Source organism: Chiloscyllium punctatum, chromosome 40 (genome assembly GCF_047496795.1).
Source record: "Chiloscyllium punctatum isolate Juve2018m chromosome 40, sChiPun1.3, whole genome shotgun sequence".
NCBI lineage: Eukaryota > Metazoa > Chordata > Chondrichthyes > Orectolobiformes > Hemiscylliidae > Chiloscyllium > Chiloscyllium punctatum.
This window is the reverse complement of record NC_092778.1, coordinates 67,954,266-67,981,447: the sequence shown is the minus strand read 5'-3', so window position 1 is coordinate 67,981,447 and position 27,182 is coordinate 67,954,266. Positions and strand designations below refer to the sequence as shown.

Here is a 27,182-nt window from a genome sequence, read left to right as displayed (position 1 = left end):
ATCACACCCCCTCCCCCCTCCTCCCCATCCCCCTCCCCACACCCCCCTCCCCCTCACACCCCCCCCTCCCTCCCCTCTGTGTATACACCTGTCTCTCACATTTCCTCCTCTCTCTCTCACACACACGTTGCTGCTGTCTCTGTGTACCCCTCTCCCCCGGGGTCAGTGTGTCTGTGTGGGTGGTGGTGGGTGGGTGTGTGTGTCTGTGTCTGGGGGTGTGTGTGTGTGTGTCTGGGTGTGTGTGTGTGTGTGTGTGTCTGGGGGTGTGTGTCGGGGGGGGTGTGGGGGTGGCGGTGATGCTGACTCCGGGAGGATCTCTCACTGCACTCACGTCTCTCGGAGTGACCGGGACCGCGATGCGCAGGACCGGCCTGGACACGGACTGAGGCCGGGGGGAAGATGGCGTACATTCAGGTAGGACCCGGGGGCAGGCTCCCCCCGGGGGTGGGGAGGGGGGGGGGGTGCCCAGTACACCCGGGGGGCAGGGGCTAGCTCCCCCCCCTCCCCACCCCCCGGGCCGCAGCTGGAACGTGCCGGCAGGGAGCGGTTCCCAGCCGGAGCCGGCTCCGGGATCAATCCCGGAGTCTCGGAGTGAAGCTGCTGCATCAGCCTCCGCCCCCCCCCCCCCCAGGGGCACATCAGCCTGACCCCCGGGGTCTCACACCGTGCACACTCACCCACTCACCGTGCACACTCACCCACTCACCGTGCACACTCACACCGTGCACACTCACTCACAACTCACGCCGTGCACGCACTGTTCGTGCACAGACCACTCACACCGCTCACACCGTGCACACTGACCATTCACACCGCTCACTCAGTGCACACTCACACCGTGCACACTGACCATTCACACCGCTCACTCAGTGCACACTCACACCGTGCACACTGACCATTCACACCGCTCACTCTGTGCACACTCACACCGTGCACACTGACCATTCACACCGCTCACTCTGTGCACACTCACACCGTGCACACTGACCATTCACACCGCTCACTCAGTGCACACTCACACCGTGCACACTGACCATTCACACCGCTCACTCTGTGCACACTCACACCGTGCACACTGACCATTCACACCGCTCACTCTGTGCACACTCACACCGTGCACACTGACCATTCACACCGCTCACTCAGTGCACACTCACACTGTGCACACTGACCATTCACACTGCTCACTCAGTGCACACTCACACTGTGCACACTGACCATTCACACTGCTCACTCTGTGCACACTCACACCTTGCACTGCGTGTGTGTGTAAACACTGAATGTGCAAACAACTGTTGCTCGGGAAAACTCAGCAAAAGCTCTGTCAGAAACCTCGCGCAGTCTCCGGCAGTTTGTCTGTCTGTGTGTGTGTGTGTGTGTTTTTGGCGGGAGTTCCCCGGGACCGGGAGCTGTCTCCAGGGTCCGGCCGCGGTTACCATGGAGACCGCTCATGCGGCCAGTGCCGCGGCCGCGTCAGAGCCCGGCCCGGGGACAGTGACCCCACCCCCACCCCGGGGGGGCAACTGTCATTACCCCCACCCCCGGGGGGCAACTGTCATTACCCCCCGCCCCCACCACCGGGGGGGCAACTGTCATTACCCCCGCCCCCGGGGGGCAACTGTCATTACCCCCCACCCCCAGGGGGCAACTGTCATTACCCCCCACCCCCAGGGGGGCAACTGTCATTACCCCCGCCCCCGGGGGGCAACTGTCATTACCCCCCACCCCCGGGGGGGCAACTGTCATTACCCCCACCCCCGGGGGGGGGCAACTGTCATTACCCCCCACCCCCACCCCGGGGGGCAACTGTCATTACCCCCCACCCCCACCACCGGGGGGGCAACTGTCATTACCCCCCCACCCCCACCACCGGGGGGGGGCAACTGTCATTACCCCCACCCCTGCCCCCAGGGGGCAACTGTCATTACCCCCCCACCCCCGCCCCCGGGGGGCAACTGTCATTACCCCCCCCCCCCACCCCTGGCGGGCAGGTGCAATTACTTCCCATACTCAGCACCCCCTCCTGGGGCAACAGCCCCCTCCCCCATCTGCCATTACCCCTCCACTTCTGGGGAACTGCCATTATTGTCCCCACCCCAACAGGGCGTAACCACCATTAACCCTGTGGGCAACTGCCAATACCCCTCTGCCTCCTCCTGGACATAACTGCCATCACCCCCTGGGGGGGGGCAACCACTTTTATTCCCAATTCCCTAACTCTCTGGGGGCACCAATAGACCTCCCAATCATCCCCCATGGCAGCCCCCCCCCGCCGTGTGTGTGTGTGTGTGTTTGGGGGGAACAGTAGGAGGGAGGTTGTTAATGAAGTGAGTGTCTGATTCCAACACTAAACTGTTTCTTTCTTTCCCCCCTCCATCACTCTCTAAAAGGACAGTTGGAACCAATAGACCAGGTGAGGCTGCCCCCACCCCCATCAGAGCAGGTATCCAAACACACAGGTTCCCCCCTCCCCCCTCCCCCCTCCTCCCTCCCCCCTCCTCCTCCTCCTCCTCCTCCTCCTCCTCCTCCTCCTCCTCCTCCTCCTCCTCCCGCCAGCCAGCCAGCCAGCCCTCCAGAAAAACAGCATTCAGAGAAAACGTGGAGCGGTCACAGACCTGGGAGAGGGGCAGAGGAAAAAGGGGGAGCAGGGTGAGGGAGGGGCTGGGGTTAGTTGGAGAAGAGGGGCAGGAAGGGGGGGAGTGGGGGAGAGGAAAAGAGGGTGGGCAGATTAGCAGCAGCTGAATGTGAGAGGAGCTCAAGGCTGTGAGCATGTGGGGGAGGGCAAGTGCAGGAAGGGTGAGTGTGGGAGGGAGTATGGAGGGGAAGGGAGTGTATTGGTGGGGAGTGTGGGGGAAGGGGAGGGAAGTAGGGGCGAGTGTGGGGGCAGGGGAGAGTAGAATGTGTGGGGGGTATGGTAGGGAGGGGGAGAAGTTCTAGGGACGGCAGGGGCGAGTGTGGGGTCGGGGGTCAGGGGTGGGGAGGGGGTAATTGTGCGCTCTGCTCAATTTGTGTTTTCCCTTTGCCGAAGCAGGGCTTTCTGTCCAGAGTGTCAGATTTGCTCCTGTGCAGGTGGACGTGCAGGAAGTGCTGTGAGAAATGCTCAGACTGTAGCTGCTGCCAAGCCACTGAGGATGAGGTGGAGATTCTGGGGCCGTTCCCTGCTCAGACCCCTCCCTGGCTGTAAGTCTCATCTGAAGTGGGTTCATTGTTGCAGCAGCCAGAGGCTCAACTCCTTTCAGCCCGGGTGCTGACTTCACATTCTCTGGTTAATATTGTTATTAATGTTGTTGTTGTTGCTGCTGTCAATCCCCAGGCTGTTGGCAGTGATCCGTTGGGATCTGTGTCATTTGCCAATCAGAAACACACTGGTGATGGTGTGTAAACTCGATGCTGGTTGTGTGTGTGTGTGTTTGTGTGAGGGAGAGAGTCTGTCTGTGTGTGTGTTTGTGTGAGAGAGTCTGTCTGTGTCTGTTTGTGTGAGAGAGTCTGTCTGTGTGTGTGTTTGTCTGTGTCTGTTTGTGTGAGAGAGTCTGTGTGTGTGTTTGTGTGTGTTTGTGTGAGAGAGTCTGTGTGTGTGTTTGTGTGTGTTTGTGTGAGAGAGTCTGTGTGTGTTTGTCTGTGTGTGTTTGTGAGAGAGTCTGTGTGTGTTTGTGTGAGAGAGTCTGTGTGTGTGTGTGTTTGTGTGAGAGAGTGTGTGTGTGTGTGTGTTTGTGTGAGAGAGTCTGTCTGTGTGTGTGTTTGTGTGAGAGAGTCTGTCTGTGTGTGTGTGTTTGTGTGTGTTTGTGTGAGAGAGTCTGTGTGTGTGTTTGTGTGAGAGAGTGTGTGTGTGTTTGTGTGTGAGAGAGAGTCTGTGTGTTTGTGTGTGTGTTGTGTGTGTGTGTGTGTTTGTGTGTGAGAGAGTCTGTGTGTGTGTGTGTGTGTGTGTTGTGTGTGAGAGAGTCTGTGTGTGTGTCTGTGTTGTGTGTGAGAGAGTCTGTGTGTGTCTGTGTGTGTGAGAGAGTCTGTGTGTGTGTGTCTGTCTCTGTGTGTGTGTGAGAGAGTGTGTGTTTGTCTCTGTGTGTGTGTGTGAGAGAGAGAGTCTGTGTGTGTGTGTGTGTGAGAGAGAGTCTGTGTGTGTGTGTGTGTGAGAGAGAGTCTGTGTGTGTGTGAGAGAGAGAGTCTGTGTGTGTGTGTGTGAGAGAGAGTCTGTGTGTGTGTGTTTGTGTGTGAGAGAGAGTCTGTGTGTGTGTTTGTGTGTGAGAGAGAGTCTGTGTGTGTGTGAGACTCTGTGTGAGAGTCTATGTGTGTGTGTGAGAGAGAGTCTGTGTGTGTGTGTGTGTGTGTGAGAGAGTGTGTCTGTGTGTGAGAGAGTCTGTGTGTGTGAGAGAGTCTGTGTGTGTGAGAGAGTCTGTGTGTGTGAGAGAGTGTGTCTGTGTGTGAGAGAGAGTGTGCCTGTGTGTGTGTGTGAGAGAGTGTGCCTGTGTGTGTGTGTGAGAGAGTCTGTCTGTGTGTGTGTGTGTGAGTGTCTGTGTGTGTGAGAGTCTGTGTGTGTGTGTGTGTGTGTGTGTGTGTGTGAGAGTCTGTGTGTGTGTGTGTGTGTGTGTGTGAGAGTCTGCTCTGTGTGTGTGTGTGTGAGAGTCTGCTCTGTGTGTGTGTGTGTGAGAGTGTGTGAGTGTGTGTGTGTGTGTGAGAGTCTGTCTGTGTGTGTGTATATGAGAGAGTCTGTCTGTGTGTGTGTGTTTGTCTGTGTGAGAGTGTGAGTGACCAGGCCCTATTGGGAGAGCTTTGTGACTGCAATACGGTTAGTGAGCAGCAGCTGCTAGCATCTTATCACTGTCAAACATTGTTATAGTGAAGCTCCACACAACAACCAGTCACAGATACATTACTAACTAACTGAAACTAGTGAAGGTTTTACATCAGTGCTATACGCAGATGGAGACTTGAACGTTTTACTACAATATAGGAGATTTGAACAGGCCAAAGTACAAAGTTGATGCTCCACAATTTTAATTTTCTGTCAGAAAAGAGGGACAACTTTTTCACACAGGATGGTGCATATGTGGAACAAGCTATCAGAGGAACTGGTAGAGGCAAGAATAATTACACCATTAAAAAGAAATTTGACAAGGTACATGGATTGGAAACGTTTAGCAGGATATGGGCCAAATGCAGGACTAATTCAGCTTGGGAGACGTGGTCAGCATGGATGAATTGGGCCGAATGGCCTGTTTCCAAGCTGTATGACTATATCCCAAGGTAGTTCACGAGTAGGAAGGGGATGGGCTGGGAATCATCAAAGGTGACACGAAACATTGAAACTTTATAGTACAGAGGGAGGTCATTGTGCCAGTGCTGGTCAGAACAAAGCCAGCCAGTCTAAACCCATGTCCCAGATCTTGGTTAACCACCCTATCAGCTGCAGCACCTCACCCAAAGGACTTTCTAAACAGTCAGTGTTTCTACTTCCACTGGCATTTCAGGCAAGGAGCCAAGGTCATGTTCAAAAAGGTGAATTTTTGTGGAGGGTTTTGAGGGGGGGTGGGGGCGGGGGGAAAGTGGGAAAAGTATGAGGAGCATCAGGGACAGACTCCCCTCAGTGAAAAAGCTACTGCTGAAAGCTATGAAGATGATGATAAACCTGGAAGAAGAGAGATACAGTAAACTGCAGTTGGGTTGCAGCATAAGAATAGGTCATTTAGCCCCTCAAGCTTGTTACACCATTCAATGGGATCATGGCTGAGCTGTGGCCAAATGCTGCATACCTGTACCTGCCTTTGAACTATATACTTTAATATATCTACTTACCAAAAAGTTATCCATTTCTGATTTAAAATTAACAACTGATCTCGCATCAACTACTACTTGTGTCAAACTGCATCCTAACATCTCTCCTGAACAGTCTGGCTCTAATTGTTAGACTGTGCCCGCTAGTTCTGGAATACCCAACCAGAGGAAATAGTTTATCTTTATCTACCCTGTCTTTTCATTTTAATATCTTGCAGACTTTGATCAGATCACCCTTTAACCTTCTAAATTCTAGTGAAAACAGACTTAATTTGTATAATCTGACTTTGTAACTTCACTTACTTCACCTGACAAAGGGATACAGTCCGAAAGCTTGTGACTTCAAATGAACCTGGTGTCATGTGACTTTGGACTCTGAAGTCCAACATTGGATAAAGGTCTGTGTGGGATTTATGTGAGAAGATGGAATCTGAGATTGTACAGTGTGTGTGATATGGTGAATTTGTGTATTATGTGTCTATGTCGGATATTTAGAGGTTATTGTGTCCTGTTGTGAAAAGATGCATGTATTTTAAAGTACTATTTCAGTCCTGGCTCTGCTACAACACGTTAAAACAAATGTATTTAACAGCTTTCTTTAACTGTACAACAGAGCTTGTTTAATTTGTGTAATTAGTCTTTGAAACATAATTTCTTTCTAAATTCACTTTCTTATTTGTAGAAAATGCTATTTTGGGAGCAGGCTGACAATTATGTAACAAGAACTTCCTCTTTATTATCTAAGATTTGCTGAAAAAATCAGGAAGAGTGGAGCTATAAATTGAGGTGGTTCGGTAACTGTTACTGGCTGAAATGAATTTGGCAAATCAGCACCAAGATCAAATTTTCACTCCAGCTCAGTCTAAAGTCATGTCAGCACACAATGATATTTGAGGAGTATTACTCCCACATAGCACAGGTGCCTTATACACCGGGATGCCAGTTGTAATTCAGACTGTACTTTTGCATGGACTTTGCTCGAATATAACTACTGTATGTCTATGCCAGTAATCCTTGCAGAATGCAATGGTTAATTTTCTCAAACTATCCTCAGTTCAAACTAAAATGCTTATGGTGATCCACTGGTTCTTACAAATAAGTAGTATCCACATTAACTTTGAATAACACTGTACTCTTGAACTTAGCCAAGACACTATATTCAATGCTCTCTGTCTGATTGGATGTGTGTTTTCTGAGACTCCACAAATGTATTTTTTGTAATGGAGATCACTTTGGGCCCAAGTTTGGAACCAATTTTTATGATTGGCACCTAATGGAAAGTGATCACATTTGGTTTGAAGTTATTTTGGATGTATTGTTTCACTTAGATCAAAGAGGAACCTGAGCAGTGAGTATAGATGAGAAAAGAAGAGGCCAGTGATAGGTCATGGCAGACTCTAGAAGTGACAGTATGGATGTTAGATGTGAAGCCATTGCAGGAAGTACAGTACCAAAATTTAAAATGGAAAATTAGAATAAACCTTGGGGACCCACTCTGAACAGGAGGAGGAGGATGACAGAACAATAACAAGGCCTGTAGAGAGGTCAAAAGAATGAGAAGGGTTAATGCCCATTCTCACACTTACAGAGGATGGCATTTGTGATGTTGATTAGGGCTGCTGAGTACTGGTCCAGGGTAGAAACATAATCGGACAGGTTCACACATGGAGTCAAGGGATATGATGAAATGGCCGAGGCATTGAACAGGTATTTTGTGTCGGTCCTCACAGTGGAGGACACTAATAACATGCCAGTAATTAACAAAGAGATGAAAGTAGATGAGGACCTGGAAACAATGATCATCATGGAAGAGGTAGTGTTGGGCAAGCTAATGGAGCTAAGAATAGACAAGTCTCCTGGCCCTGAAGAAAGTGCATCCCAGGGTACTGAAAGAGATGGCAGGAGAAGTAGCAAATGCACTTGTGGTAATTTTTCAAACTTTGCTGAACTCTGGGGCAGTTTCAGCAGATTGGAAAACAGCAGATGTGATGGCATTGTTTCAACAGGGCAGTAGACAAAAGATGGGGAATTATAGACCTGTTAGCTTAATTTCTGTAGTGGGGAAGATACTTGAGTCTATCATCAAGGAAGGAATAGCAAGACATCTCGATAGAAACTGTCCTATTGGGCAGACGCAGCATGGATTCATGAAGGGCAGGTCATGCTTAACAAATCTTTCGGAATTCTATGAAGACATTACAAACACGGTGGATAACGAGGACCCAGTGGATGTGGTGTACCTGGATTTCCAAAAGGCCTTTGACAAAGTGCCACACAAAAGGCTGTTGCATAAGATAAAGATGCAAGGTATTAAGGGTAAAGTTTTAGAGTGGATAGAGGATTGGTTGACTAACAGGAAGCAAAGAGTGAGGATAAATCTGGTTGGCGATCAGTGACCACTCGTGTGCCTCAGGGATTACTGTTGGGACCACAATTATTCACAATTTACATAGATGATTTGGAGTTGGGGATGGCTTATAGTGTATCAAAGTTTGCAGATGTCACTAAGATGAGTTGCAGAGCAAAGTGTGCAGAGGACTGTGAAACTTTGCTGAGGAACATAGTTACTTTAAGTGAGTGGGCAAAGGTCTGACAGATGGAATGCAATGTTATTAAATGTGAAGTCGTCCATTTTGTTAGGAAGAACAGTGAAAAGGATTATTACTTGAATGGTAAAAGGTTACAGCATGCTACTGTGCAGAGGGACCTGGGTGTCCTTGTGCATGAATCACAGAAGGTTGGTCTGCAGGTACAACAGGTAATTAGGAAGGCAAATGGATTTTGTCCTTAATTGCTAAAGGGATTGAGTTTAAAAGCGTGGATGGTCATGTTGCAGCTGTATAGGATGCTGGTGAGGCCACACCTGGAGTACTGCGTATAGTTTTGGTCTCCTTACTTGAGAAAGGATGTACTGGCATCAGAGGGGTTGCAGAGGAGGTTCACTAGGTTGATTCTGGAGTTGAGGAGTTTGGCTTATAAGGACAGACTGAGTAGACTGGGATTATATTCATTAGAATTTATAAAAATGATGGGGGATGTTATGGTTCTGTTCGCCGAGCTGGGAATTTGTGTTGCAGACATTTCGTCCCCTGTCTAGGTGACATCCTCAGTGCTTGGGAGCCTCCTGTGAAGTGCTTCTGTGATGTTTCCTCCGGCATTTATAGTGGTTTGTCTCTGCCGCTTCCGGTTGTCAGTTCCAGCTGTCCGCTGCAGTGGCCGGTATATTGGGTCCAGGTCAATGTGTTTGTTGATTGAATCTGTGGATGAGTGCCATGCCTCTAGGAATTCCCTGGCTGTTCTCTGTTTGGCTTGTCCTATAATGGTAGTGTTGTCCCAGTCAAACTCATGTTGCTTGTCATCTGTGTGTGTGGCTACTAAGGATAGCTGGTCATGTTGTTTCATGGCTAGTTGGTGTTCATGGATACGGATCGTTAGCTGTCTTCCTGTTTGTCCTATGTAGTGTTTTGTGCAGTCCTTGCATGGGATTTTGTACTCTACGTTTGTTTTGCTCATGCTGGGTATTGGGTCCTTTGTCCTGGTGAGATGTTGTCTGAGAGTGGCTGTTGGTTTGTGTGCTGTTATGAGTCCTAGTGGTCGCAGTAGTCTGGCTGTCAGTTCGGAAATGCTCTTGATGTATGGTAGTGTGGCTAGTCCTTTGGGTTGTGGCATGTCCTCGTTCCGTTGTCTTTCCCTTAGGCATCTGTTGATGAAATTGCGGGGGTATCCGTTTTTGGCGAATACATTGTAGAGGTGTTCCTCTTCCTCTTTTTGTAGTTCTGGTGTGCTGCAGTGTGTTGTGGCCCTTTTGAACAGTGTCTTATGGAGTATCTTATAGAAACACATAAAATTTATGAAGGGAATAGATAAGGTAGAAGTAGAGAGGATGTTTCCACTGGTGGGTGAAACTAGGACAAGAGGGCATGGTCTCAAAATTAGGGGGAAGCAGATATAGGACCGAATTGAGAAGGAGCTTCTTCACCCAGAAGGTTGTGAATCTGTGGAATTTCCAGCACATGAAACAGTCGATGGTCCTTCAGCAAATGTTTTTAAGGCTAAGATAGATCTTTTTTTAACCATAAAGAAATTAAGGATTACGGTGAAAGGGCGGGTAAGGGGAACTGAGGCCACAAAAAGATCAGCCATGATCTTCTTGAATGGCAGAGCAGGCTTGAAGGGCCAGATGGCTTACTTCTGCTCCTGGTTCTTATGTTCTGTGAAAGTCCTGAGAAAGATGGGATCAAATTTGGGAGATAACATGTAGGAGACGACAAGAAGGATGGATGGAGACTGATTTGTAAGGACAGGGCCAAAGTAGGAGTTTTTTGAGGAAAGTAATATCGGGAGATTCAAAAGAGAGGACAAAGGGAACCCATTGTCATTATCAGATACCACAGGGAAGGAGAACAGAGGAGGATTTGGGTGGTCAAGCGTTTGGTGAAAGTAGAATTGAAAGAGCCAAGGTGGAGGGGGTCAAAATATTCGAAGGGTGTGAGGGGAAATGGCCGAAGCTAGAAACTGATGCGATTTCTCATTTAGGCAGCACCCTGCAACATTATACCATCATACATTGTGAAATTCCTGTATGCTGGGCCTATGTTGTAATGTAAATAAAGACTTAGTTATGGAGAAAACCTTTAGTACTAATTCTGCCCTAATTAGTTATTTTTATTCATTCACGGCATCACTGGCTGGGCCAGCATTTGTTTCCCGTCCCTAGTTGCCCTTAAGAAGAGGTGGTAAGCTGCCTTCTTGAACTGCTGCAGTCCACCTGCTGTGGGTTGACCCTCAATATCCTGAGGAAGGGAATTCTTGGATTTTGACCCAGCGACAGAGAAGAAACTGTGATATCTTTCCAGGTCAGGATGGTGAATGGCTTGGAGAGGAACTTGATGTGGTTGATGTTCCCATTTGGCTGCTGCCTTTGTCCTTCTAGATGGAAGGTGGATTTGGAAGGTGCTTTCTAAGGTTTTTGGTGAATTTTTATAGTCTATCTTGTCAATGGTGTGTATTGCTGCTCCTGAGTGTTTGTGGTGGAGGGATGTTTGTTGATGAACCACCCACAATGGCTGCTTTGTCCTGGATGGTGAAAAGCTTCTTGAGTGTTGTTGGACCTGCCCCCATCCATACGAGCGGAGAATACTGTTGAAAAGTGTGGTGCTGGAAAAGCACAGCAGGTCAGGCAGCATCCGAGGAGCAGGAGAATCGACATTTTGGGCAAAAGCCCTTCTTCAGAAATGTAGGGGAGTGTGGAGTAGTGGGGCAAGGGGCTGAGAGATAAATAGGAGGGTGGGACTCGGGGGAAGGCGGTATGTAGATGCAGTTGGGCGGTGATGGTGGTAGTTCGAAGGGGAGGGTGGAGTGGATAGGTGGGCAGGTAGATAGACAGGTAGCATGAAATATTGCATCACACTCCTGACTTGTACCTTGTAGATGGTGGACAGGAGGTGGGAATCACTGCAGGATTCCTAGCTTCTGACGTGCTCTTGTTAGGCACTGTTGTTTAAGGAGATACATTGTTTGTGTGTATGACAGAAATAATAAACATGGTTCAATGAAGTAAGTTGAAGGCCACATTGCAAAACTATTAATTTCAAAATCTATTTGAATTCTTAGCTGTCATTATAGGAAAATGTTCCGTTATATCAGAGTGAGTTCAGGGATAACACTGACAGACACCACCAAATAAAATTTTAAAGGCAAAATAACTTGGCAGAGCCATATTGAGCAAGGTATTTTGCAGAGTTGTATAAATCATTAAGTAAACAGTGTGTCATAAACATACTATAGAACATAAAAACCTTTTTTTTAAATTAAACAGAATAAATGATCGTAACACTGACCAGGAAACAGATGCTGAGAATGCTAACAGCGATCCTCCACCAATTCCCCAAGGCATCTCTCCTGACAGAAAGAGTTCCTCAGATACATCACGGTCCAGCTACAGCTTTACAAGACGAATTTCAAGTAAGATTGAGATGCATTAAATGTATTTCCATTTATGTGTTGTATTCAACACAAGACCAAAGGGAGACCATTAATCTCATCAAGCCTTTTTTTCTATTCAATCAGATCATGAATAATTTGCATCTTAGCTCAATCAACTGTTAATGGAATTAAAACCTGTTAATGAAGCAGAAACCAAAACACATAGCTGTTCTTTGCTGAGAGTTTATTTACTTGCTTAGAATTCCAGCTCTCACCCCACATCCAGTACCCCAGTTGTCCCCAACTTCTGTGTGCCCAAAGACAATTAATAGCCATCACCTGGTTCTCTTAAACATTTAACAATGTAATTGGCATGACAGCAACGTGTAACTGCTTTGATTTTTTTTAATAAACCCCTACACTACCGTTTAACAGCAACAGTACTTAATTTTTCTGCAGCACCCATGTCGTGTGTGTGCAGATGTAGAACTCAGTGATGAACAGAAAGTGCAGAAATCTTTATTAATATTCTACCACCAGGAAGAAAAGAAACACCCGAGTGGCCAGTGACAAGCAGAGCCCTTCACATCAAAGGGCAGTGCCTAAATGATCAAACAGTGAAGGGGAGAGCAGGGATTAAATCAAAATAGAATCCGAGGGGGAGATGTAACTGCTTTGATTATTTAATTCCTCTCCTTAATGAGAATCCTTTGCTGTCAGGTTTGAAATTTTCAACCGGTGCTCAACTGCAGCAGGCTTTTTGTGGAGATGTTTCCAGATTTCCATTCTATTTTCAGAAGTCTCAGATACACATCACCCCTAGTTGGCATCGCTCCAATTTTCAGATTCTGCCCTCTTCTTGTCGACTCCTTAGCTAGAGGAAATAGCTTCGCTCTTTATCTGTCCCATTAAATGCTTTTATTGACAACATTATTTCTTTAATTTTCTAGACTCAAATAGAGTCTCAATTACATATGGAGTCTATGCAATCTGTTCTTGCAAATCTTTAAATACAATAACATGTTTGATTTGTCTAGTTGCCATTTTATTCCGAATTGGCCAGGCTGCAATAGAGCTGAAATGTAAGAACTAATGTTGATCTAGGAGTTATTGTAGATTATATTGTGCCTTTTACATTTCAATGACAACTGGCCTGCTTTCTCAAAGGGGGGGTAGAATTGTTCTTGATGTTCGATGTGTCTTGTCTTATGCAACATATAGACATTTTTATTAAATATATATGTTGGTGTGATTGTATAGAAAATAATGAATGACTTGAAATGACTATAGAATAAGGATGGTTAAGATTTTTATACAAAGAATAGGAGAGATTAGTTAGTAAATTGTAAACACTTGAGAATATTTGTGTACAGCGAACACATAAATCAGAGTAATCATCTGAAGTGGTTTGAAACCAGTGAATAAAATCTTCAGACAGTTTCTATGGCATCATGCCCTTTGAGACTGAAACTCGTGCAGTTTATAGTTTACGTTGATATCGAGGAATGAGCTGTCAGAGCTGACTTTGTGAGGTTTAGCTGTCTATGTTGAGACTGCTGGACATGGTGTTTATACATTGGAGTATGTTCTGCTTAATACTGACATGTTGCATTTTGTATCTTGCAATTTCAGAGGTGTAATGAGACATATTTATATTCGTTATTTTTTGCTGGGATTTCTATGTGGAACACCCTGTGTAATTAATTTCCTTTCATATTTTTGTCATTTCCAACTTCCTTTGCACTTTGCTGGTTAATCATTGCTAGACAGGCAGCAGGCTGGAAGAACACAGCAAGCCAGGCAGCATCATGAGCTGGAGAAGGCAATTTTTCGGGTGCAACCCTTCTTCGGGACTGGAATCGTTCAGGACAGGAATGGTTAATCATTGCTGCATCACAGTTTTTAGTTCTAAGATTGGAATTAGCGAATCCTTGTGAGGTTTTTTATTTTTCCTGCGCAACATCGAGGTCCGAAAGGCCATTACTGCACCGTAATGCTCTATGTTCTATGAGTCTAGGTCTGCAGGGAACTGGCCAGCAGTGACCAGTTCTGGAGGGGTTAACCCATGCATGTTCAAAGAGAGCCCAGTCAATGTTCATTTACGTCTGCTTAGAGATCACATTGGGAGTGTCAGTGAAGACCTGACTTCACTGTAGGGACACTAATTGAGTCATGGCGTCATTTGGCAGGTACTGGATTAGTGGTGCTGGAAGAGCACAGCAGTTCAGGCAGCATCCAACGAGCAGCGAAATCGACGTTTCGGGCAAAAGCGTCATTTGGCAGGACAGACTCAATGGGCTGAAGAGCCTATTCTGTACTATATGATTCTCTGATGCGCCTTGCCCTCTCTTGGGTGTCAAATAACATGTTTTCTCACTGTGAGCCATTTCAAGAGTGTTTTCTTCATTTCAGGGCCTCTGTTTTCATTTGCACCCCCTCCCTCATAAAGTGATGCAGTCATGAAGTAACAGCACCTCCTGTAATTGTGTTGCATGTTTTTTAAAGTGTTCACCTTTACTAAGTTAAAACAGTACAAATAGCAATGATGGTTTACAGATATGAAACGTTTTAACTTGAAACCTATAAGGGAGATGTTTTAGTCAGTTTGTGAGAAATGAATCTCCGATACTCTTTTTGCAAACTGGTATAATAGAGGAAAGACTCAGATGATGCGGATAATTCCAATTTAATAGCTAATGAACTAGGCATGCGATTCAATTAAAAAATGGACAGCTCATCTGGTTGACACTGTGGCCTGGACCTGACCATCTCCTGCATCCTCCTCTGACATTGGCCACTGCTCTAGCTTCCAGAATTTCGGCTGTTTATTGGTTTTGGGAGGTCCAGGGACTGGCCAGAATAACCCCTCCTCCCGGCGCCTCTCACTCACCTTCTGCTTCTTGAGCATTAAGATTGGAGAGGAGTATGCCTCACCAGTAGTAATTTGGCGCACTGACCTCTACACAGCTGAGGCCTGGCACCAACTCATGGACACTTCCTCCTACTGCCTCCTCGACCACAACCCCACCTCTCATCACTAAACTATCATCTTTCAGACATCCACAACCTCATCACCTCAGGTGATCTCCCATCTACAGCCTGCAATCTCATAGTCCCAGAACACCATACTGCCTGGTTCTACCACTTATCCAAAATTCATAAGCATGACTGCCCCAGTCGACCCATTCTCTCCGCCTACTCCTGCCCCACCAAACTTATCTCCATATACTTTGACACTCTCCTGTCCCTCTTGGTCCAGGAGCTCCCCACATACATTCAGGATACCACCCACACCCTCCACTCCTCCGTGACCTTTGCTTCCCCGGCCCCCAGCGCCTCATCTTCACCATGGACATCCAGTCCCTGCACACATCCGTCTGCCATGGTGAAGGCCTTGAAGCCCTCCGTTTCTTCTTGTTTCTTCCTCTCCTGCCGACCCAACCAGTACCACTCCACCGATACACTTGTTTGATTGGCGAAACCTGTCCTCACCTTCAACAGCTGCTCTTTCAAATCCTCCCACTTCCTTCAGACCAAAGGGGTAGCCATGGGCACCCGCATGGGCCCCAGCTATGCCTGCCTCTTCGTCGGATATGTGGAACAGTCTATCTTCTGCAGTTACTGGCGCCTACCCCTCCTTTTCCTCTGCTACACTGATGACTGGATCACACCACCTCATGTTCCCACGAGGAGGTTGAGCAGTTCATCAACTTCACAAACACCTTTCACCCTGACCTCAAGTTCACCTGGACCATCTCAGACATCTCCCTCTCCTTCCTGGACCTCTCCATGTCCATCTCTAGCGAGTGACTCAACATGGACATCTACTTCAAGCTCACTGACTCCCACAGCTACCTGGACTGCATCTCTTCCCACACTGCCTCCTGTAAAAACACTATCCCTTACTCACAACTCCTCCCCCGTATCTGCTCCCAGGAGGAGCAATTCCACTCCTGAACATCCTAGATGACCTCCTATTTCAAGGACCGCAATTTTCCCTTCCACATGATCAACAATGTCCTCCAGTGCATCTTCTCCACTTCCCATACCTCTGCCCTTGAACACCCATCCCTCCAACTTCAACAAGGCTGGAACTCCCCTGCTCCTCACTTTCCATCCCATTATTCTCCGATACAGCGCATTATCCTCCGCTATTTCCACCACCAACAATCAGACCATGCCACCAGAGATATATTTCCCTCCCCAGCCCTATCAGAGACCATTCCCTCCGCAACTCCCTCGTTAGGTCCATGCTGCTCCACCAACCCACCCTCCAGTCCTGGCACCTTCCCTTGCAAAACCTGCGCCCACACCTTCCCCCCCCCCACCTTCGTACAAGGTTCCACAAGACCCTTCTACATCCCGCAGAGATTTTCCTGCACATCCAAACACTTCATCTATTGTGTCTATTGCTCTCGATGTGGTCTCCTCTACACTGGGGAGACAGGATGCCAATTCGTGAAACATTTCAGGGAACATTTCTGGGACACACGCACCCAACAACCCACCGCCCTGTGGCTGACAACCTCAATGCCCCCTCCCACTCTGCCAAGGACATGCAAGTCCTGGGCCTCCTCTACTGCCAAATCCAAGCCACCTGACGACTGGAGGAAGAACGCCTCATTTTCCGCCTTGGGACCCTCCAACCACATGGCATCTATGTCAACTTATCACCCTTCCCTCCGCCTCATCCCAGATCCAACCCTCCAACTCGCCCATGCACTCTTGAACTGTCCTACCTATCCATCTTCCTTCCCATCTATCTGCTCCACCCTCCCCTCTGACCTTTTACCATCCTGCATTTACCTATTGTCTTTCCTGACCCCCACACTCCTATTTGTCTCTCAGCCCCCTTTCCCCACCACCCACACTCCTGATGAAGGGTTTATGCACGAAACGTCAGTTCTCCTGCTCCTCGAATGCTGCCTGCTATGCTTTTCCCGTTCTTTTCAATTTTTACCTTGTTAACCCTCAACTCCCTTTTCAGTTTTTCTGATGCAAAGTCAAAGCTAACCAGCAGTCAGGTGGATCCATCACTGCAATTTGTTTACGTGACCAACAAATCTTCACATCTTGCCCTCACCTCTTCAGAACCTCCTTGAATATCAAGGACTGTTACTTCATAAAGCCACAGATTAATTCATCCAATTTTTCCCCGAGAATTATCCTTTATTCTAGTTGTTACTATAATACATTTATTAAGCAGCAGCGTTATTTCATAATTTCCAAAGAATGACTGAAGAAGTGGAGATCAGAGCTAGCCTTCACAGACATTGCTAATGACTGCAGTTAGGAACCGTAATAGAGCAACGCAGCATTTACACAACTTTAAGACCATGTCAAACTTACCATGAAGAAATTATTTCATCATCTAAACTGAGCAGAAGATATGTTCCTCTGGAGTTCAGGCACAGTTCACAGATGTATTGCCATTTGTTACCTATTGGATAAATTCGGGATTCAAACAGGAGTGAACATGCTACAATTTGGAATGGGCACAGACAGAGCTGCCAGCCACAGGAACAGGGCAATACTTCCACATTTATTTATCATTTCCTTAAATATATTCAGTGATACTGAGTTTCACAGGTTCACCACTCTCTGAGTGAAGAAATGTTTCTTCACCTCAGTCTGAAATGGTCTACCCCATATTTTGAGATTGTGTCCCCTGATTTTAGGCTCCCCAACCAGGGGAAAACATTCTCCCTGTATCTAGCCCTGTTAGAATTATGTATGTTTCAATCAGATCTCCTCACATCTTTCTACACTCAAGTGAATACAGGTCCAGTCAAAACCAATCTCTCCTCACAGGACATCCCTAGTATCAGCCGAGTGAACCTGCACTGCACTCTCTCTATGGTAAAAACAATGACTGCAGATGCTGGAAACCAGATTCTGGATTAGTGGTGCTGGAAGAGCACAACAGTTCAGGCAGCATCTGAGGAGCAGTAAAATCGACATTTCGGGCAAAAGCCCTTCCTTCCTGATGAAGGGCTTTTGCCCGAAACATCGATTTTATTGCTCCTCGGATGCTGCCTGAACTACTGTGCTCTTCCAGCACCACTAATCCAGAATCTGGTTTCTAGCATCTGCAGTCATTGTTTTTACCTTGTTGATTTTAACCCTACTGCGAATCCTTTTGCAAGGATGCCTGCCTTGAAGAAGTTTTCCTCCTCTCTCTACAAGAATCTCAGGGAGTCCCTCTCCCACTGCAACTCCCAGGTCATTTCCTCTGCCCTGCATTCTCTCTATGTCTTGTGTATTCTCTATTAGGTAGAGGAACCAAAATTGCGTCAGTACTCCAGGTGTAGTCTCATCAAAGTCCTGTATAATTGCAGTAAAACACCCCTATTCCTGAATTCAAACACTTTTGCAATAAAGGCTAGTATACTATTTGTCTTCCTAATTGCTTCCTGCAGCTGCCTGACTACTTTCATTGACTGGTGTACAAGGATACCCAGATCCCTTTGCACATCCGCACTTACCAATATATCACCATTTAAATTATTCTTTGCCCTTTTATTTTTCATACCAATATGTCAAGCCTCACATTTTATCCACATCATACTGCAACTGCCATGTGTTTGCTCACTCCCTCAACTTGTCAAGATCACCCTGAAGTGTCCTTCTGTACTCATTGCAGTTTCAGAAACCCACCTCATTTTGTGTTGTCAGGGAACTTGGAAATGTTGCAGTTGGTGCCCTCATTCAAATCATTAGTATATATTGTGACTAGCCGGCTTGCAAGTACCGATCCCTGCAGTACCCCACTAGTCACTGTCTGCCACTCAGAAAAAGACCTATTTATTCCCACTCTCAGTTTCCAGTCCATCGACCAATTCTCATTCCATGCCAATATATTCGCCCAATCCCATGTACTTTCATTTTGCCCACTAGCTTCTTACATAAGACCTACTCAAAAGCCTTGTTGAAATCCAAAAACAGCATATCCACAGGCTGTTCCTTATCTATTCCACAGTTAAGATCCTCAAGAACTCCAGTAGATTAGTTAAATATGACTTCCCTTTGACAAACACACACTGATTTTGTCACATTCCATTCATGTTTTCAAAATATTCTGTTAATATGTTAATAGACTTTTATAGTATACTGTAGCATTTTCCTCTGTTATTGTTAGACCAACTGGTCTGTAATTCTGTGCTTTTTCACTCCCTCCTTTTTTAAATAGCAGGGGTACATTTTCCACCCTCCAATCTGAAGGAATTGCTATAGAGTCCAGAGAATTATGAAAGATGACCATCAATGCATCTGATATTCCCAGGGCCACTGTGGCATTCGGATTATCAGGCCTTGGTGATTTGTTAACCATTAATCCCATTACGTTCTCTAGCACCATACTTTTCCTAATACCTGTACTGATTTTCTTCACTTCTTCCCGCTTACTATCTAGACCCTTGGTTTCCTAACATTTTGGGACATTATTACTGTCCTCTTTTGTGAAGACAGGTCAGAATATGTGCTCAATTCTTCTACCATTTCTTTGTTTCACCTTATATAATTTCCCCTATTTCTGACTGTAAGGGATCTATCTTTGTCTTCATTAATCTTTGCATCATCACACATTAACAGAAATGTTTATAGTCACATTTTATATTCCTTGCAAGTTTATTCTCATACTCTATTTTCCCTTCCTTATTAATCTTTGTAAGCTTTGGCTGACGTCTAAAATGCTCCCACTCCTAAGGTTTTAAGGTACTTCTGACAATTCCAAATGTCGCCCCTCTGGATCTAATACTAACCCTAATTTCTTTTCTAAGCCATGGTTGAGCTAGCCTACTTGTTTTATTTTTCTGCTGGACAGGAATGAATCATCATTGTAATACACGCACAATTTTCTTAAATACCAGCTACTCCCTGTCAAATGCCAACTCTTTAGTAAGATTCCCAATCCTTTATCGCCAACTCACTTCTCATATCCTTTCCTTAGATTCAGGACCTTGGTTTTGGATTCAACTTTTTATTCTATGGTTACTTTTCCCCAACAGACTCCATACAACAAGATTGTTAATCATTTCTCATCATGTATACATGCCAGAAAATCTCCCTCTGCATTATTATTGCTGGTTTGGTTTGCCCAATCTATATGTAGGTTAAAGTTACACATGATTTCAGTTGCACTCTTACTTCATGCATTTTTTGAATGCCCTGCAGCTGATCAGTGACATCTCTGACTTGACACTAGGGAGGCAACATACCATCCTGGAGACTCTTTTGTAGCTGCAAAACCACCTGTATGCTGCCCTTACAGTTGAATCCACTACTATTACAGACTTGCCATTCTTCTTCTTCCCCTCTTCAGCAGCAGAGCTACCCCTGGTGCCATTAAGTTGGCTCCCACTGCATTCCCTGCACACCCATCTCCCCAAATGATATCCAGAACAAGGGACTGCTGCACTATAGTACCTTCCCCCACTCTGCCAGGTGGTCATCTATCCACTTTCTGCTTGTTCGGTCTTTACCTGTGGAGTGACCAACTCAATGAACGTGCTGTCCATGACAAACTCAGCATGCTGGCTGGATGCTCCAGCTTGGAAATGTGGATCACCAGTAGCTGCAGCTTCCTGTGACCATGACATCGCACACAGCACAGGAGGAGCATCACACAGGTGTAAGCTCTGCTGCCATAGCTTCCCTTTATAGCAAGCTTGCCAGTCACTCCTTTTTAAAAAAACAATTATTGCAGGGGACTTTTTGCACTCGAAACAGTCCCACTACAATCCAACATCCCAAACTTATTTTGTTTCAGCTAATAGACTGCAGTAACCCGACTTGGCTAACCCTACTCCCAATGCTTTCCAGTTTAGAGTTATTGTAAGGTGCACCTTACGGATACAATCTCATACTCGTGCACAATCTCACCATGGGCCAATGACAGGTGAGTCAAAGTCTCAGCCATCATTTCCAATGGCTCTGGACTACAACATAAAAGTTCTGATGAAGGGTCACTGGACTCAAAACATTAACTCTTTCTCTCACTTCTGATGCTGTCAGATATGCTGAGTTTCTCCAGCATTCTCTGTGGTTTGTTTCAGATTTCCAGCCTCTGCAGGATTTTGGTTTATTTACATGGAAAGGTGCAGGCTACCACAACAACTCAGACTTCCTAAGTGAACCTTGGTGCATTGCCCCCATATTGCGTCAGCCTGCAGAGTCTCAACGCTGTCAGTGTCGAGTTCCTCAATTGGTAGAATTTCTTTGGTGTATAATGACAAAATTATATAATCAGCAATAACTACTGCCACTTAGCTAAATCAATAAAGTATTGTCTTTCATCAAGTTTGGTTATGCCATATTATAGTTATAATAGCTACAGAATTTGCAGTATCAAATAATAAAAATACTCTTGGGAATTATTTCTCCTGCTATGTCCTGGTTCTACAGCTCTTGTAGCCTGGTCAAAAAGTAAGAATGTACACTAGGCTATTCCATGCCAGGAAGAAGGAATAAACAATAGTTAGATGTCTTTATCTCAGGATGGTATAAACAGCAACACAATCTGTACTGTATTGCTGAACACCACTGGAGCTCATCCAGCTAATGCTGCTTTGAGTAGTTTACTACCTTCCTCACATGGGTGAGGAAATTTAACTTGAATGAGACATTTTCAAATTTACTCAAAGGACTGGTATGTAATTTTTAATGAAAGGTGTACTTTATTAAATGTGCACTTTATGTTATAGAAATAAGAATAAACTATAAAATTAATTGCTGCAGTGGCTGCTCTGGTAGCAAGTGTAATGTGTTTGAGTGCTGATCTCCCCAGTCCCTCCAGTGACATTTCTATGAGCAGTTGTTTGAGAATTGCTTTGAATGTACTACGCTGAAGGAGTGATGAATCAGAATTGGATCAGGTTTCATCTAGTAATAGGTAGCATCTATTAATTTAGATAGTGATCGCAGAACCAACAGTGTGAAGATTGGAAATTCAACTTTTACGTTGATAAAATTGCTGCAAAAACATTTTGACCCTAAACATGACACAAAATGAATCAAAATTGCATAAAGTAAGGCCTTTTGTCTATTGACCTTATTTAAGATGTTCCTGTATTTTGGCAGATTCAACATCCTACATAAGAAATTAATGTGTAAAATTAAAATGCATGGGATTGGAGGTAGTGTATAGAAATGGATAGAAAATTAGTTAGCAAACAGGAAGCAAAGAATGCTTCATCTGAATGGCGGGCAGTGACTAGTGGGGTATCACATGGACCCTAGTTATTCACAATATATGTTAATGATAAGGAACTAAATGTAATACCTCAAAATTTGCAAATGACACAGCTGGATGTGAGGAGCTTGCAGAGATGTTGCTGTGTGACTTAGTCAGGCTGAGTAAGTGGGCAAATGCATGGCAGATGCTGTATAATGTAGTTAGATATGAGGTTATCCTCTTTGATACCAAAAATAGGAAGGCAGATTATTATCAAAATAGCGATAAGTTGAGAAAGGGGAATGTGTAACAAGACCCAGATGTCTATGTGCACCACCTGCTGAAAGTTAGGGCACAGACACAGAAGGCAGTCAAGAAGGGAGATTGTATGTTGGTCCTCCTACCAAGAGGATTGAAGGACAGGAACAAGGATGTCTTGCTGCAGTTATACAGGGCATTAGTGAGTCCACACCTTGATATTACGTACAGTTTTTGTCTCCTTATCTGAGGAAGAATGTTCTTGCTGTAGAGGGAGTGTAGCGAAGGTTGACAAAATTGATTCCTGGATGGCAGGACTGAAGTATGAAGAGAGATTGAGTTGGTTAGAATTGTATTCACTGGAGCTGAGAAGAATGAGGGAGGATCTCGTAGAAACCTATATAATTCTCGGACTAGACAGGTTAGATACAGGAAAGATGTTCTCAAAGCTGGGGAGTGCAGAACAAGGAGTCATAGATTATAGGTACAGGGTAAGTCTTTTTGGGCTGAGAAGAGGAGAATTTTCTTCACCAGGAGAGTTGTAGGTCTGTTGAATTCACTAGCACAGAAATGGTTGGGATCAAAAGATCACGTGTTTTCAGAAAGGAGGTAGATATAGTTCTTGTGGCTAAAGGGATCAAGATTTCCTCCTGATACGATCTTCTACATTTCTATAATATAGCTCTCAAGATTGAACCTAACTTGTTAGAAACTATCCCTTGGTGAGGGGCTGTCAAAGGCAGCCAAGCTGTCCTGTATTAACAATTGAGATGACTAAAGAGATTGAAACCAGAGAATGATGGCAAAATTCAGCAAGTCTGGCAGCATCTGTGGAGAGACAGAGAGAGAGAGACAGTGTTTAGAGTCCAACATGACGTTTCTTTAGAAATGAAATCTCCCAGATTTGCACTTGTCCTTCTATATGAAAATGGTCTTGAAACTGTAAGGTGCTATTGAAGGAGTTTTGGTGAATTCCTTCAGTGCACCTTGTAGAGAGTGCACACTGCTGCTACTGAGCATTGATGTTGGAGGGAGTGGATGTTTGTGGATGTGGTCTCAATGAAGTGTGCTGCTTTGTCCTGGATGGTGTCAAGTTTCTTGAGTGTTGTTGGAGCCGCATCCATCCAGGTAAGTGGGGAGTATTCCATCACATTCTTGACCTGTGCCTTGTAGATCTTGGACAGGCTTTGTGGAGTCAAGGGGTAATTTACTCACTGCAGGATCTCTAGCCCCTGAGCTGCTCTTGTAGCCACAGTGTGTATGTAGCGAGTCCAGTTCAGTTTCTGGTCAGTAGAGTCCTCCAATTAAACACAGAGGGAACTATATTGATGTTAAGGACATTGAACATAAAGGGCTCTTTGATTGCCTCTTGCTGGAGATTAGATCAGAGTGGTGCTGAAAAAGCACAGCAGGTCAGACAGCATCCGAGGAGCAGGAAAATCGATGTTTCAGGTAAAAGTCTTTCATCAGGAATAGAGGCAGGAAGCCTTCAGGGTGGAGAGATAAATGGGGGGGAAGGGGGGCTGGGGAGTCCAAAAGTCTTCTATGGTCCATGGAAAAAGATCCCAGTCTATCCAGCTTCTCATTACTTGAACATTCCAGTTTCAGTAACATCCTTGTAAATCTTCTTTGCATCCTTTACAGCTTATTAACATCCTCTCTATAGCAGGGTGGCCAGAACTGAATGCAGTACTCCAAATGTGGCCATCATTTCCCCTCCCCCACCTTACCTCAGTTCCAACCTTCCAGCTCAGCACTGTCCCCATGACCTGTCCTACCTGCCAATCTCCCTTTCCACCTATCCGCTCCACCCTCCTCTCTGACCTATCACCTCCATCCCCATCCCCATTCACCTATTGTACTCTTTGCTACCTTCTCCCTAGCCCCACCCCCACAATTGTCCAAATCTTGTTGTATTTGAACATGGACTGCTTCAGTATCTGAGGAGTTGCGAATGGTGCTGAACATTATGCAATCAACGAACATCCCCACTTCTGACCTTCTGATGGAGAGAAGGTCATTGATGAAGCAGCTGAAGGTGGTTAGGTCCAGCATGCGACCCTGAGGAACTCATAGAATCATAGATTCATACAGCATGGAAACAGACCCTTTGGTCCAATTCATCCATGCCAACCAGGTTTCCTGAACTGAACTAGTCCCATTTGCCTGTATTTAGTTCATGTCCCTCTAAACCTTTCCTTTCCATGTACCTGTCCAAAAGTCTTCTATGGTCTGTGGAAAAAGGTCCCAGTCTATCCAGCTTCTCATTACTCAAACACTCCAGTTTCAGTAACACCCTTGTAGATCTTCTTTGCATCCTTTACAGCTTAATAACATCCTCCCTATAGCAGGGTGGCCAGAACTGAATGCTGTACTCCAAATGTGGCCTTACCAATGTTTTGTACAGCCATAAAATGATGTCCCAACTGCTGTACTCAGTGCTCTGACCAATGAAAGCAAGCATGCCAAAAAAGACTTCTTCACCACCCAGTTTATATGTGACACCACTTTCAACGAGCAATGTACCTGCATCCATATGTCTCTGTTCAGCGACATTACTCAGGACCCGACCATTAACTGTGTAAGTCCTGCCCTGTTTTGCATTACCAAAGAGCAACACCTCGCATTTATCAAATTAAACTCCATCTGCCATTCTTCGGCCCACTGGCCTAGTTGATTAGGATCCTGTTGTACTCTTAGACAACCTCCTTCACTGTCCACTATATCACCAATTTTGGTGTCATCTGCAAACTTACTAAGCAACTGCGACCACTATATTTTCATCCAACTTATTTATTTAAATAACAAATTACAGAGGACCCAGCATCGATCCTTACAGGGTTGCAAGCCTCTAAACTGAACAATAATCCTCTACCCCTCCTCTGTCTCCTACCATGCAGTGGAGCTGAGATGACTGACTTTCAAACACTACAGCCATGTCCCTTTGTGCCAGATAGGATCCCAACCAGTGGAGTGATTTCACCCTGCTTCTCCTTGATTCCAGTTTTGCTGGGGCTCTTTAATGCCACACTCCGTCAAATACAGCCATGATGTCAAAGCAGTCACCTTCAATTCCCCTGTATTGTTCAGCTCTTTTGTCCATGTTTGAACCGAGGCTGTGGTGAGGTCAGGAGCTGAGTGGCCCTGGCAGAACACAAACAGGTGCTGCTTGAAAGCACTGTTAATGATTACCTTCTATCGCTTTGCTGATGGTCGACAGTAGACTGATTGGGGGGTAATTGGCCAGGTTGGATTTGTCCTTTTTGTTGTGTACAGGACATAGCTGGGAAGTTTTCTACATTGTCAGATAGATGCCAGTTTTGTAACTGTACTGGCACAGCCTCGCTATGTGTGCAGCTTGTTCTGGAGTGCAAGTCTTCAGTACTATGAACAGAATGTTGTCAGGGCCCATAGCCTTTGCTATATCTCATACTCTCAGCTGCTTTTTGATATCACACGGAGTGAATCAGTAACTCAGCCCATCGAGTCTGCTCTGTCATTCAATGAGATCATGGCTGATCCTCAACTCCACTTTCATGATTTTTCTTCATAATCCTTGATTCCCTTACTGATTAAATATCTACCCCAGCCTTGTATATACTTAATGATCCTGGTTTGACAGCCCTCTGTGATAAAGAATTCTGCAGATTCACTCCCCTCTGAGACAAAAAACAAATCCTCCTCATCTCTGTCTTAAATGTGTAAATCCTTACTCTGAGATTATGTCATCTGGTCCTAGACTCTCCCACAAGGGTCTCGGAAAAGGGTTGCCTCTCAGCCTTCTAAATTCCAATCTACTCAACCTCCCTTTATAAGACAGTCCCTCATAACTCATATTAGCCAAGCAAACCTTCTATGGACTGTCCCCAATGTTCATGTATCTTCCCTTAGGTAAGGTGCTCCAAACTGTTCATGGTATTCCACAGAATTGAGTTATCTGGAATCTGTGAAGCTGGAAACCACTGGAGGAGGCTGAGTTGGACAATCCATTCAGCATTTCTGTTTGCAGATTGTCACAAATACTTCAACGTTATCTTTTCTACAACATGTCATGTATCTTTTGGTAAGAGATAGTAATGGAGATGCATCAAACTCACAGGAAATGATGTAAGTAATGGTGTAAGCAAGTAATTGACAGAGTACCTGAGAACTATGTCATTACTACAGAGTATTGTTTAACCAATTACAGACGAAAGAAACTCTCAACCAAGAGTACAGATTTCAATGAACAGTTTTACTGGTTGATTGCCATTTTATTTTAATTATAAAACCTTATTTTTGACTGTTCCAAAGGTTTGCCTTTCTTTAACATTACTCACATTTCTTCTTGGATTTCTCAATGTTTCAGATTTCGAGGCCATCAGACGACCAAGCTCCCCATTACTTGATATCAAACCTATTGAGTTTTGGGCAATAGGATCTAAGAAAGAAATAGTTCAACCAAAAGTATTTCGAAAAGCCAATGTGCCTGAGGACTACTTCCGAAAGTTTGAGCCAAGACTGTACTCTGTTGATTCAAGCAATGATGATGTGGAAACTTTGACTGATGATGAGATTCTGTCCAAATATCAGCTTGGAATGCTCCATTTCAGCACTCAGTATGACCTGCTACATAACTCCTTGATAGTGCGAGTGATCGAAGCCAGGGATCTTCCTCCCCCAATCTCATACGATGGGTCCAGACAAGACATGGCTCATTCGAATCCATACGTGAAGATGTGTCTCCTTCCAGATCAGAAGAATTCAAGACAAACGGGTGTTAAACGAAAAACCCAGAACCCAGTTTTTGAAGAGCGTTATACATTTGAGATTCCATTTTTAGAAGCTCAGAGGAGGACTCTCCTTTTAACAGTTGTTGACTTTGATAAGTTTTCACGTCACTGCGTCATTGGAAAAGTCACAATGCCTTTAAATGAGGTTGACCTTGTGAAAGGTGGACATTGGTGGAAAGCACTGATTCCAAGCTCTCAGGTAAGGTGCGACTTCGATTGTGTGCCTTAGATTTCCACTTTTTCTTCAATGTATGAGTCGTTGCCACCTGAGTACCATGGGGTATGTGCAG

At 45.4% G+C, this 27,182-nt stretch overlaps 1 protein-coding gene across 2 annotated transcripts in view; it reads left to right on the top strand.

Annotated features, from left to right (window-relative positions):
* Nucleotides 1-297: 297 nt before the first annotated feature.
* syt17 (synaptotagmin XVII) overlaps nucleotides 298-27,182 on the top strand; it is an 87,247-nt gene continuing 60,362 nt past the window's right edge. Inside the window, exons 1-5 of one of the 2 annotated variants that reach the window (XM_072560189.1) lie at nucleotides 298-414; nucleotides 2,396-2,413; nucleotides 3,032-3,180; nucleotides 11,585-11,730; nucleotides 26,469-27,091. In XM_072560189.1, coding sequence (XP_072416290.1) covers nucleotides 400-414; nucleotides 2,396-2,413; nucleotides 3,032-3,180; nucleotides 11,585-11,730; nucleotides 26,469-27,091 — 951 coding nt within the window. In that variant the 5' untranslated portion in view covers nucleotides 298-399. Of the gene's footprint in view, nucleotides 415-2,395; nucleotides 2,414-3,028; nucleotides 3,181-11,584; nucleotides 11,731-26,468; nucleotides 27,092-27,182 lie in introns of both variants that reach the window. The other variant, XM_072560188.1, reaches the window with a different exon arrangement.